Source organism: Anolis sagrei, chromosome 3 (assembly GCF_037176765.1).
Source record: "Anolis sagrei isolate rAnoSag1 chromosome 3, rAnoSag1.mat, whole genome shotgun sequence".
Classification (NCBI taxonomy): Eukaryota; Metazoa; Chordata; class Lepidosauria; order Squamata; family Dactyloidae; genus Anolis; species Anolis sagrei.
In genome coordinates, this window is record NC_090023.1 from 158,658,973 (window position 1) to 158,673,595 (window position 14,623).

At 40.1% G+C, this 14,623-nt stretch overlaps 1 protein-coding gene across 2 annotated transcripts in view; it reads left to right on the forward strand.

Moving 5' to 3' along the window:
- Positions 1-14,623, forward strand: part of CDHR1 (cadherin related family member 1) — a 97,450-nt gene that overhangs the window by 29,031 nt on the left and 53,796 nt on the right. For both annotated transcript variants that reach the window (XM_060769006.2, XM_060769005.2), the window contains exons 7-9: positions 3,305-3,421; positions 7,275-7,418; positions 12,561-12,639. In XM_060769006.2, coding sequence (XP_060624989.2) covers positions 3,305-3,421; positions 7,275-7,418; positions 12,561-12,639 — 340 coding nt within the window. The remainder of the gene's footprint in view (positions 1-3,304; positions 3,422-7,274; positions 7,419-12,560; positions 12,640-14,623) is intronic.

Consider the following 14,623-nt stretch of genomic DNA (forward strand, 5'->3'; position numbering starts at 1 on the left):
AAAATAATAAAGTGCCCAAAGCATAGGATGTTTACTGTTGGTATCTCCATACATGAACAGTTATATGGTACTGTGCACCGTTTTCTATTGTAACATATGTTGCCGTTCTTAGTGGCAATACACACACATGGCTAACAAAAAGAATAAACAGTAGAGGCGTGGAATTCAGTAAAATTCCATGCCATTTTTTGGTACTCGGTTTCTGGCTCCCCCGCCATTCCATTTTTAGGGAATTGGGCGGCAGCCAAATTTCTCACTGGAGCGATGTACAGGGAGCGTACGACCCCCCTGTTGTTCAGCTCCACTAGCTACCAGTTAGTTACCAGGCTCAGTTCAAAGTGCTGGCTTTGGCTTATGAAGCCCTAGATCAGTGGTTCTCAACCTGGGGTCCCCAGATGTTTTTGGCCTTCAACTCCCAGAAATCCTAACAGCTGGTAAACTGGCTGGGATTTCTGGGAGTTGTAGGCCAGAAACATCTTGGGACCCGAGGTTGAGAACCACTGCCCTAAATGGTTCTGTTCCAACTTACCTGTCCAAATGTATCTCTCTTTATAAGCCAACTACAGATTTAAGATCTGCTGGGGAGGCCCTGCTCTTAGTCTTAGCTCCTTCACAAGTGCGACTGGTGGGAATGATAGGCAGGGCCTTCTCAGTGGTGTTCCCTTGACTGTGGAACTCCCTTCCCAGTGACACAAGGCTAACCCCATCCCTCCTGGTCTTCAGAAAAAAAGTTAAAGACTTGGCTTTGTACACAGGTATTCAGAGAGTAGGGCAATACGAAATTCAACATCAACAATTTGAATAATGACTATGGAAAAATGAATAAGTATGGAAAATCAAGACTCGGTTTTTCATATGTTTTCAATCTGTTTTATTGTTATGTGTTTTAATTTGTTCATATGTTTTTACTGTTTTACAGTTTGATAGGATGTTTTTTATTGTTATGTCGATGATGCAGCATTGAATTTTTGCCAGAGTTTGTAAGCTGCTTTGAGTCCCCTTTGGGATGAGAAAGGCAGGGTATATATGAAATAAATAAATAAATAAACTTCCAAAATTTGGGAGGTTTCTGTTTTTGTGCCAGAAAGATTCAGCCAATTGGCATCAATGGGGAAATTTTAAAGGTTAATTTCTCTGTCATTTTTAGGCCTATCAGCATGAAACCTGCCTCACATGTAGGCCACATTAACAACTGCAAGCCTGCAATGTTTTAGAACATTCCACCAATCCACTAATTTTGGGGAAATTTTTAAAAGTTTTTACCATAGTGTTTTTTAAAAAAACAAAACAAAAACAATGTATTGTCAAAACAAAACAAAACAAAAACAAATGCAAGAGAACTTCTGGAAATTCCCAAGTGCATGCCACAAGAGGGGAGAAGAATGGACACAGTCAACCAGACCTCTGATTGGCTGAGAAAGAAAGTGAGAAACACAGAAAAAGGAAAAAACTTCAACTCCCATCATGCCCTGGGAGAGAAAACAGATGCCACGAATGCCCGCACCACACAAAGTCCTGCTGGGAAAACAGGTTTCCATTTTCTTTTGAGCAGACATAGGGAAGGCTGCTTTGCTCTGTTTTGACTAAAGTTTCAGTGCCCCCCCTTCAGGTTCATTTCTGCAGATGAATTTATTTATTTACTAGTTATTTATTTATTTACTATATTTGTATACCACTCTTCTCAGCCCTTGGGTAACTCAGAGCAGTTAACAATAGCAAAATTCAATGCTCAAAAACATCATAAAACAGTTAAAAACAATTAAAACAGAAGCATACAGTTAATATAAATCAATAAAAACATCTCATTTACGTCTCATAGTTAAGATCGAAATCCAGTCTCATCATCCAATTGTTCTGTATTCCTATATTCATTACACTGCCTATTCAAATGCCTGCTCGAACAACCAGGTCTTCACTTTCCTCCGAAATGTCAAGGAGGGGGCCGATCTAATATCTCTAGGAAGGGTGTTCCACAGCCGAGGAGCCACCACTTGGAAAGCCCTGTCTCTCGTCCCTGCCAAACGTACTTGTGACGCAAGTGGGACCAAGAGCAGGGCCTCCCCAGACGATCTTAACACCCTAGCTGGTTCATAGGAGGAGATGCATTCGGACAGGTAAGTTGGGCCAGAACCGTTTAGGGCTTTATAGGCTAAAGCCAGCACTTTGAATTGTGCCTAGTAGCAAACCAGCAGCCAGTGGAGTTGGCGCAACTGAGGGGTTATATGCTCCCTGAGCGCCGCTCCCGTTAGTAACCTGGCTGCTGACCATTGGACCATTTGAAGCTTCCAGACAGTCTTCAAAGGCAACCCCATGTAGAGAGTGTTGCAGTAGTCTATATGAATCCCTCAAATTGCTGGAATCTGGACACCAAAATGATATTTTGCACACCTCTAATAAATAGTAAATATCCACATTATCTGAAGTCCTCATACAATTTAAAATGGTTGGGGCAGGGTGAAGGTATGACAAAAACCTTACTTGGAACCACTTAGAAAACTAATCTCACCAGAGAGGAGAGGGTTCTAGTTAGGATTTCTCCCCGAAATGAAGTTCTCCATAAATGTTCAGAGACATTCTTGTTCTGCTTGGAACAGGCTCTCTAATGCAAGAAATGGAAATGTGTCTCATCAAGGATTCCAAACATCTGATGAATGAATATGTTTCTATCCGTTTTCTAATAATCTTTTCTAATCTATTGTGAATGTGTTCTGTGCAGGCATGTAGCCGGGGGGGGGAGGGGGGGGGGCTCGGGGGGCTTCAGCCCCCCCCCCCCAAAATTCTCATGGTGGTTCGCGAAAAGGCCTTACTGGTGCATTATTTAAACTGTTATGTTTATTAATATCATGATTTGATCACCATTCTCAATATATCCCATATGTATGGGGGTATTGGGGTAATGATACAAAAGGTTTGCTAGGTTAGACCCTCTTTCACTCAGACTCAGCCCCCCCCCCCGAAACTCAGCCCCCCCCGAAACTCCCCCTGAAAATTTTTTAGCCCCCCCCCCCCCCCCCCCCCGAAATGAAATCCTGGCTACGGGCCTGGTTCTGTGCCTATTTGGCTTTATTCAGCTCACTTTAGCGTGATAATGGCTAACCATTGATTTTAAAAAAGACAATAGTGTATAGGAAAATATAATTTATTTTATTTGTCTCTTTGCTTTGTCATTCAGCTCATCCTCCTAAAATAAATAACATCTGGTGTCTTACAGCTGGTGTAAAATAAGCAAAATACAATCTCTAAGTTATCTCTTAAAGTCATGTGTAACCTTACTTGATTTCTCTCTTTTTTTCTCGCTTCCTAGAACATCCGTACAAATAAGTTTACTATAGATCGTCACAGTGGTGTCCTTCGTATCAAATCAGGGGTCACTCTTGACTATGAAAAATCAAGAACTTATTTCGTTACTGTGGTGGCAAAGGTATTGTATATTATTCTGACTGCACATCTCCCAACTTTAGGAACAATTGTGTGAAAGCAAGACTGGGCATCCTCGCTGCTGATAAAAATGGTGCAAGACCTAACAGGCCCAGAATAACTTGTGACATCTAATCTTTTATGATTCCTGGATTGACAGTCATTGTGACAGTCTATCAAACTGTTTCTCAAGATGTCTTGCTGTGATTTCTCCTGGGGTTTTCAGTAAAGGGCTTGTAAGCTTCTGTATATTTGTTCCAAGATTATAGTGAAATGGTTTATGCAACAAAATTTCCCTAGGTTTGTTGCAACATGGATGAGGTCCAGCACTGTGATTCACCAATGACCGTGGTGAATCATTGAGGCAGTGGAGCAGCAGCAGGTCAATCCTGGTGCTCCGGCTCTCAGCTGATTCTTTCCCATCCCACATGGGGAAGCATCGCTGCTGCACCAAAGCCCAGTTGTTCCTTATGGAATATGGGGCAGCCTATATGATGGCAATGGCAGCATCCTACCATGCTGCTGTGCCAGTTTGTCCATGGAGCCCCACTAGAAGTTGCTGTGTGTCATTTGATGGGTGAGGTGGAGCACCATGGGCAAACCAGGACAGAGGTGTCCTATGACGTTTCAATTGCCCCATGTGATGTGGCCCTTAGTAATTTTTAATGGAGTGTATAAACATTTAGTATACATTTTGAAAAAGGTGGTAATAATGGATATATCAGCTTTTCTTATGTCAATATAGGGAACTGCTTTATAGTAAATTGTCTATTAATTTCCAGAATATCTAATCTGGCCAACAACTCAGCAAAATCACAGGAAGAGCTCTTTCCCAAATTCCGACCTTTTTAACTGGAGCCAGTATGTATTTAAAACTGATATTTTCACCATGCAAATGATATGTTCTATCACTGAGCTGTGGGGTATGCACAGACAGGATGGAACTGGAGTCTACTAGGCTTGGGTAACCACGGAAAAATTTGGTTCTAAACTCGTTTTGTTCTTAGGGGGCCCTTGTGTTTCATTTTTTTTAATAATTCCGAAATTTTCCTTTAAAAATTTCGAAATTTACGAAATTTCATAAAATTACGAATTGATTCGTTAATGGCGGATGAGATTACACAATATGCTAAAAAAACCTCCAAATGGAACAGGAGGAACTTCTGAAGCTTCCCTCTCCCTCTGTTGTTGACTGTTGGTGTGATAAAACAAACAACTATAAAACTTGCACCAGACATGTGAAAATAATTATGAAATAATTACAAAATAATTACGAAATAATTACAAAATAATTACAAAATAAATTGGAAACATTGTTTTGAATCTTAATTACCCCTCACACTATTCCTGCATGGCTCAATATTGGATCGTAAGCTAATTTAAATACGAATTAATAACGAATTACGAAATTAACGAACGAAACCGCCCAAGCCTAGAGTCTACATTAGACATTGAAACCTTGGTTGATTTCATTCTCAAATTACAGAGTAAGAAAGTTAAGAATGCCTATCCTAATGGACAAAATTACATTTTGGGCATTATTCAGATACTTCAAATGTTAGGGTTTCAAAAATAAACTTGTGAAGTTTTTTGAAGAATGATTTCATACAAAAATTCAGCCTCTTGCAAAAAAAAATACAATGCATTTGCACAAAACACAACATTTTTCACAGCTTGATTAGCATTGTACAATTGCTAGAATATTGGGTTTTATTTATGTCATGTCAGGAGCGACTTGACAAACTGCAAGTTCGCTTCTGGTGTGAGAGAATTGGCCGTCTGCAAGGATATTGCCCAGGGGATGCCCGGATGATTTGATGTTTTTATCATCCTTGTGGGAGGCTTCTCTCATGTCCCCGCATGAGCTGGAGCTGATAGAGGGAGCTCATTTGTCTCTCCCCGGATTTGAACCTGCGACCTGTCGGTCTTCAGTCCAGCCGGCACAGGGGTTTAACCCACTGCACCACCGGGGGCTCCTTAGAATATTGGGTTGGAAGTGAGTAACCTGGAGTTAGAACTTTTTCTCCTGGCATTTTAATTTTCTGAGTTCAGGAAGTATTTATGTAACAGAATGTCCATTCGTGTCAGAAAGTCTGCCTAAAATGATACAAACCCAAACAGGACATCTCATATGCTATTTCTAGTATGTGTTTACAGCCTTAAGACATTAATCTGTCTGGCACTGTATGGAGGACCTTGCAAAAACATTTTTGCCCATCTGTGCAGATTTCTGGTCAGAATCTATTTGTAGGATCTGTTTGTGCAATTTCTTTCTGTATTTCCACTGTTGGCTAAAGTGTATGTCTCAACTGATAAGTCACACAGAGCATGAATGGTGTTGTGTTGGGAATGCCAAGGCTATGTACTGTGAAGTACATAGTAACTATAAGAACAGAGAACTTTATCCCATAATCTGCTCATTAGCATAGATCAACCATGAGGTGGGCATTCCTGCTCAGAAATAAAGCTCATTATTTGAAAATCTCTTGATACTATTATTTCTATTTGTCCAAATTATTTGTAGTTATATAGTTATGGTTATATAAATTGTAGTTATATAAATTATACATAAATGATCAAGAGATATTCGGGAAAATTATCTGGGTTTATGTGCAGCTCAGTTCTTTTACAGTCCCTACTGTTGGTCTGTTTTCTTCCCTTTGTTTCTGTGTTATTGATCATCACAAGGAAATCTGAAGAAGTTTCTTATTATGTGACTTTGCCTTGGTAGAAAAACATTGCCAAAAATAGGACTGTATTCATTCATTGATCCTAGTAAAGGATTCTTGGTAAATTTGATTGTAGCCTTTAAATAAAATGTATTTCTATATTGAAAAGCATACTTTATGGAGGGAATCTCTCCTTTCACCAGTAGAATCTTAAATTTACAAATATTTTATGGCTCTACACTTAGTTCCTTAGTTCAGGAATGAAAAAAGTAACAAAACACTTCCCAACAAAGATAATACAAGGACCTATAAAGATCTGAGAAAACCTGAACTTTCCAGATATTATTCAACTATTACATTCATCATCATTCAGTTTGGGCTATGCTGTTTGGAAGAGACTGAGTTTTCTATTTCTATTTTTCTATATATTCCTAAAAACATACTTCACATTTGAAAAAATCAAGAAGTTAGAACAATGAAAAAACATGGATGAAATTGGGTTGTTGTAGGTTTTTTCGGGCTATATGGCCATGGTCTAGAGGCATTCTCTCCTGATGTTTTGCCTGCATCTATGACAAGCATCCTCAGAGGTAGTGAGGTCTGTTGGAACTAGGAAAAAGGGTTTATATATCTGTGGAATGACCAGGGTGTGACAAAGGACTCTTGTCTGCTGGAGCTAGGTGGGAATGTTTCAACTGACCACCTTGATTAACAGACAAAAGTCCTTTGTCCCACCCTGGTCATTCCACAGATATATAAACCCCTTTTCCTAGTTCCAACAGACCTCACTACCTCTGAGGAGGCTTGCCATAGATGCAGGCGAAACATCAGGAGAGAATGCCTCTAGACCATGGCCATATAGCCCGAAAAAACCTACAACAACCCAGTGATTCTGGCCATGAAAGCCTTTGACAATACATGGATGAAATTGTTAGGTCTCAAAGGCTTCAATGAAGAACCAAGGCTTAACTTCACATCTAGTAACATCTAGAGTAGTGATGGATATCAGGTGGTGCTTCAGACATTGTTAGGCTGATTGCCACTTCCCAGAATCCTATGCCCACATAATCAATGGTATTTTGGCCATTCAGATAGCCAATGAAATTTCTCAGCAAGACGAGGGAAAAATAGAGAATGAAAGACCATAAACTTCATCTTAATGATATTGAAACTGTTTTGTACTCATAGGATGGTGGAGGTAAGCTCCGTGGTCACAACAAGGTGTTTTCAGCCACAACCACAGTCACTATCAATGTGGAAGATGTGCAGGATACACCACCAATGTTCATTGGCACTCCCTATTATGGATATGTCTATGAAGACACTCTGGCGGTGAGTATCGCTAGGATCATGCATGTCTTAATCAAAATAAGGTGAATTTCTTGAATACTGAACTTAAAACACTATTTCTAGGATCACTCAGACCTCTCTGTGTGTGCAAAATCTTCCTGCACTTTACAGAAGGTGACTGTCTGGTTCCTTCTGAGGGAATGATACTAGTACAATATGGAGAATGATATCACTTGTCTATTAGAAATAGGTAGACTTGGCTTGACCTTGAAGGAGCTGGGGGTGGTGACGGTTGACAGGGAGCTCTGGGCTGGTTGATGAGGTCATGAAGAGTCGGAAGTGACTGAACAAATGAACAAGACTTGGGACACTATGGCTAGAAGGGGTTATTGCCATGGTAGGACTTAGGACAAATTTCTTTCCAGTGCTTAAATCTAATGTTCAAACTTCATCATGAGTGATGGGGAATGAAGAACGCCCATGAAATGCCATATAACACCAGTGCTGCAACATTTACATTGGCTGAGTACCGTGGCCTGTATAAGATGTTAGGTCTGACCTTTAAAATTCTTTACGGCCAGGGTCCATCGTATCTTAGGGACCGCCTCTCCTTCTCCCATCATCGGAGGTCGCAACGACCAGCCCAACGCAACTTACTCTATATACCGGGTCGTAGAGAAGTGCACTTGGAGAGTACCAGACGCAGGGCTTTTTCTATTTCTGCCCCTGCCTTATGGAATTCCTTGCCACCCTATATGAGAGCCATGCATGATTTAGGGCCTTTTACTCTAGCACTTAAGAACTGGCTTTTTACTAGAGAATTCGATCTCTGTTAATTTTTAAATTCTGTATGTATGTATTTTATCTTTTACAATTTAGCTGTAAATCGCCTAGAGCATTCTCGGATGGAGGGTGATTAATAAGTAATTAAATATGATGATGATGATGATGATGAATGGGTGGCAGGATTTGGGAGATCTGTGAAGGGCTTTGTGAGCTGCAAAAGTGAGCTCCAGAAGCTCTGTAAGGGATTAACATTAAGGAAAGATAAGACATCAGAGTAATACAGGAGATGGGAATAGGCTAAAGCAGCATAAACAGTTTGACGGGAAAATTGTTAAAGAAGCTTATGTCCAAGGAATTTATGTCACTCAACTACAGAGGTGGCCTTAGGTAATTTTCAATGGTAAGCAAACAGTATTTTGGCACACACACTCCCCCCAACCAATCACTGATATATATTTTCTGTTTGTCGTGGGAGTTCTGTGTGCCATATTTGGTTCAATTCCATCATTGGTGAAGTTCAGAATGCTCTTTGATTCTGGGTGAACTATACATCCCAGTAACTACAACTCGCATATATCAAGGTCTATTTTCCCCCAAGAGCACCTCAAGAGCGCCACTGGGCAAAATCAACTATACTGCAAATGCTTACTTTGCGTAATGGGTTGAACCGCCCCTGCTCAAGTATAACATGAATTGACAACAAACTGATAATTATTTATTTTGTCATTACTGCGTTTTTTTTTCCTGCCAGGGATAGGGAGAGGTTCTTGTGGGACTTTTCTGCCTTGTGTTCCAAAAATAACTTGTTTAGATTGAGATATAATGCTCTTTGATGGGAGAAAGAGATTTCCTGCTCCACCTCAAGGTATCAAATTGGCCAAAATCCAATGAGGATGAAGCTATTTCTGTCTGTGAAAATGGAAGGGTGTGAACGCCTTTCTTCGCTTCAGCCCCCAATGAACTGCTACAGACTCATCCATTCTGAGTTGGATTGTCTGTGTAACTAAGAGCTGCAATAGGAAGGGTGGAAATTTCAGTATTTCTGGCGTTGATGTACAAGACTGACATTGGATTTCACCCAGTGTTTTGGGTCTGCCCTGTTGCTTTAAGTCATAATCCAACTGCTCAGCACAGTACAGCTAACGGCAAGCTTTAACCTTGGCAGAGATTCATGTTCAGCCTCCAGCAGCGTATAAGATTTAGTTAATCCTGGTTTAGCTTGTTGGACTACAAACAGATATAAAGCTATCCAGAGGTGAGGCCAATGCCTCATTTATCTCTCAGGCTCTGCAGCTCATGTTTACAGAACTTCTTCTTCCGCCACCTTTTGTCCTATACTGAAGAGTTTCCTCCCTTAATAATCTTCTGCCATATTTCGCTGCAGAAATTGTTGCAGCCCGCTGAGTGAGAGGGCAGGAGAAAATGATTTCTGAGAACATTGGAGGTGTTTTTCATGCACTTTGTAATCCTTGGCAATAAAAAATGCCATAAAATTGTGAAACATCATAATTTACCTTGGGCTGCTATTAACTAACGATCTGGAAATGCCCATAATTATTCAGTATGTTGTATTTTTATGGGATCCAGTGAGGAAATCAAGGGTAATTAGGCATTAATTACTTTTATACAGAGACCCATAACAAAAACATATCATATTATAATGATGGAAATGCAGACATCTTTCCTAATTTACTTATATCAGGAAATTCCACATCGTAAAAAGCATTTGCTAGGTCTAGGAATATTTATAGACCCGATGTTGTCCATTATAAGCAGGGGAGAGGTATTGTACATTTTCAGATCTAACATTTTAACTGCATTGCTTTTTTAGATCACATTCTTAGGCAGTGAAATGCATTTCTTGTAGTTCTTTTCAATACTTTGCACATTCACATTTTTGGAAAAAAAACTGAACTTGAGAGCAATTAACAACAAGAAAAAAATTCAGAGTAGTAGGCGACAGGGACTGTCATCCCCCCCCCCCCCCCCCCCCAACATAGATCTCTCCATTTAATGGTAGGAACAGGTCTATTATTTTCTATATTTTTTACTCTTTAACTGTCCAAAGTGAAACGTATGTGCATATTGAGTTGAACGATCTCTTCTAAACAAGTCCAAGATCAGTCTGCCCATCTTTTTCTCAATCTCACCAAGTGCAGATATGCTAAATCAATTATTCTTTTCAGTTCCATTATCTGATATCTTTGTTCAAATGAAAGAAACACCCTTACAAAAACTTGTATTGCTGGCTCTGACAACTAGTTCAAGGCAATGTTTCATGTGGCCATCTTCCACTGGGCATTTCCACCACTGATTTCTGAATTATTTTGCTATTTATTTATTTAGTAAGCATTTCAAGTTCAATATAGCCATGCACCCACCAAAACTGTAAGCTGTTTACATTTCATTTGTTTTTCCCAAAAAAGTAGTTCTGTCATAAGAACTACAAATTTATAACTCCACTAGCTGTCCCCTGCCACGTGTTGCTGTGGCCCACGTGAGGGTTTCTGTGTGGGAGGTTTGGCCCATTTCTATCATTGGTGGGGTTCAGAATGCTCTGTGATTGTAGGTGAACTATAAATCCCAGCAACTACAACTCCCAAATGTCAAGATTCTATTTCCCCCAAACTCCACCAGTGTTCACATTTGGGCATATTGAGTCTTTGTGTAGAGTTTGGTCCAGATCCATTATTGTTTGAGTCCACAGTGATCTCTGGATGTAGGTGAACCACAACTCCAAAACCAAAGGACACTGCCCACCAAACCCTTCCAGTGTTTTCTGTTGGTCATGGGAGTCCTGTGTGCCAAGTTTGGTTCAATTCCATCATTGGTGGAGGTCGGAATGCTCTTTGATTGTAGGTGAACTATAAATCCCAGCAACTACAACTCCCAAATGACAAAATCAACTTTTTTGAGTGAAGGACATACATTGAGTTGTTAGGTGTATTGTGTCCAAATTTGGTGTCAATTCATCCAGTGGTTTTTGAGTTCTGCTAATCCCACAAACGAACATTACATTTTTATTTATATAGATTGCCCATGTCTGCTACTGAAATACTGGACTTTTCTTGTGCTATGCAAGTGGAGTGTTTTTTTTTATATATTATGTACAAAGATCATATCCAACTGAGACTGTCACAAGCAAAGTTGTGCATGTGAGGCTATCAATGCATTAAACTAAACAGATTAGTATATGAATGAGTAATGCTTCAATACATTGCCTTTGAATGTTGGGTGTTGCAATGTACAATGGGTTGTCAACCATGTGCATTGAACATTGTCTCATATATGCCACTTGTATTGAACTATATAAATAAAAATGTAATGTTCGTTTGTCGGATTAACATAACTCAAAAACCACTGGACGAATTGACACCAAGTTTGGCCACAAGACCACCTACTAACCCAAGGAGTAACCATCATTTCAAAAAAAAATGATTTTGTCATTTGGGAGTTGTAGTTGCTGGGATTTATAGTACACCTACAATCAAAGAGCATTCTGTTCTCCACCAATGATGGAATTGAACCAAATGCGGCACACAAAACTCCCATGACCAGCAGAAAACAATAGAAGGGTTTGGTGGGCATTGATCTTGAGTTTGGGAGTTGTAGTTCACCTACATCCAGAGAGCCCTGTGGACTCAAACAATGATGAATCTGGACCAAACTTGGCATGAATATTCCATATGCCCAAATATGAACACAGATGGGGTTTGGGGAAAATAGACCTTGACATTTGGGAGTTGTAGTTGCTGAGATTTGTAGTTCACCTACAATCAAAGAGCATTCTGAACCCCACCATTGACAGAATTTGGGCAAACATCCCACATGACCAACAGAAAATACTTAAGACCATCCAGTCCACCTCCCTTCACAAGGGCAAGAAAATGTAATCAAAGCCCTCCTGACAAAGAGCCATCCAGCCGTAGATATAGATAGATAGATATGATTCACACAGAGAGATATAGTATCATAGATTTGAAAGGGGCCCCTAAAGAAGGACAATGATATGTTGCATGTTCCAGAGTAGGCAAACCAGACAATTTCCACATCAACACTGACAAAGAAACAGCAAGAAATACTGTTTAGCCAAAAGCATAGACATTACGTATATTAGAAATCAACACTTTCTCATTATTTTCCAGATCTCCAGGCTGGACCACAGCAATGTGTGGCAGGGGATGGCTAGTATTCAATAAGGAGATTATATAATTAAAATCCACTTGTGGATATTTATGATGCACTGAAGTGATGTAGGGTCTCAGATTCTATGTGCCATTTTGGAGTATCTGGTTTCAGGGAGGAAGGTTTCTGCATGCAGTTGACTTGATGTGCATTTTGCAACAGTTTTATACCACAGAACTGTCTGTATAAAACCTTTCCCTTTTTTCTCTTTAGGGTTCTGAGGTAATAACAGTGGTTGCTATTGATGGTGATCGAGGAAAACCTAATGATATTCATTACCATATTATCAACGGTAAGTAGATTGGTAGAAGAATCTAAGAATAGTACAGCCATTTGTGGTGCAACATAACAGGCAGCCTGGTTGTAGTTTGATATATCTAGTTAGTTAATTTAAAATTGTGTTGATCTTCTATATAGCTTATCTATTCACACTGTGAAAGAGGTAAATGTCACGATTTTTTCACATTTGATACTTTTTAAAAGTACAAATTCACATGCAGCAAAAATCTATGGGGATTTCGCACACATGAACATATTTTTAATGTGTCCATGCTAATTCCAGCAATTTCTTCATAAAATCATTTAAAAAAACAATTTTGCAAAAATTATTATTATTATTATTATTGTGTGTCAGGAGAGACGTGAGAAACTGCAAGTCACTTCTGGTGTGAGAGAATTGGCTGTCTACAAGGACATTGCCCAGGGGACACCCAGATGTTTGATGTTTTACCATCCTTGTGGGAGGCTACTCTCATGTCACCGCATGGGGAGCTGGAGCTGTTAGAGAGAGCTCATCCATGCTCTCCCTGGATTCGAACTTGCAACCTGTCGGTCTTCAGTCCGGCCGGCACAGAGGTTTAACCCATCATGTCACCGGGCACTCCACTGGTTATGCTGATGCTTTTCTGTCAAGCCGCTTTGAGTCCTCTTTGGGGATATAAAGTGGGGCAGGGGATGCTCAGATGTTTGATGTTTTACCATCCTTGTGAGAGGCTTCTCTCATGTCACCGCTTGGGGAGCTGGAGCTGACAGAGGGAGCTCAACCTACTCTTCCTGGAATTGATCTACTGACCTGTCAGTCAGCAGTCCTGCCAGCAAAAGAATAATAAAATGCAAAATGCATTATTTGCAAAAGAATAATAGAATGCAAAATGCATTAAAATGCCCGTTGCTGTTTTCAGCAGGGAGAAAACATTATAACAAAATAAGCAAAGATTGGCATGCTTTGTCTGGGATGACACTGTAAAATGTATTTATTTATTTATTTATTTATTTATTTATGTATTTACAGCATTTATATTCCGCCCTTCTCACCTCGGGGACTCAGGGCGGATTACAGTGTACACATATATGACAAACATTCAATGCCAATTTTTGACATACAAACATATACAGACATACACAGAGGTTATTTTAACTTTTTCTGGCCACCAGGGGAGCTGTCGCTTTCATCGTCCATCTGTGACGCTGATGAAGCACTTCCTCATTCCCCTCATGCTTCCCCGCTGGAATGCTTAGCTGGAGTCTTCTTTATGGCCTCATAAATCAGTTAATTTAGCCTCCCCACACTTTAAGGTGGTACCTAATTTTCCTACTTGACAGATACAACTGTCTTTCGGGTTGCAAAGGTCGACAACAGGCTACACACAATTGGTTGGAAACCCACTCCAACCGGGCTGGCTTTGAACTTATGACCTTTTAGTCAGAGTGATCTTAATGCAGCTGACACTCAGCCAGCTGCACCACAATCCCGGTGCACTGTAGAAAGAAAACTTCTCCTCTGATTTTTTATTCTTCATGGCTTTTTAAATATACCTTCCTTTGAATGGACCAAGAAGCCACAGCATTAATTTCGAATCAAGAAAGTGTTGTTTTCCACCATCTCTAGACAGAAAGAACTTAATGCAGCAATGTATGCCGATGGGGAGAAACATTAAAAATGCAACCCTTCCCCAATATATCAAAAATAATTGCAAAAATATATAGAAATACCATTGTGTTCCAGACCTAAAAGTACATCGAATGGGTGGATGGAAGATTGTTTCCCCTTATATTGTTCTTGGAATTGCATGCCTTTGTTTCTAACTTATGATGACACTAAGGTGAACCTATCACTGCTGGTTTTCTGAGGCTAAGGGCCCTTTGACACAGACCTCTAATATGGGTCTGATCCAACATTCCCAATGCCAGATCAGGTCTGCTGGGAGTTCTCACTGGAACTCCCTCAGCCACCTCAGAGACAGTTTGGCACTGCTAGGTAGTCATCCTAGTGTTCC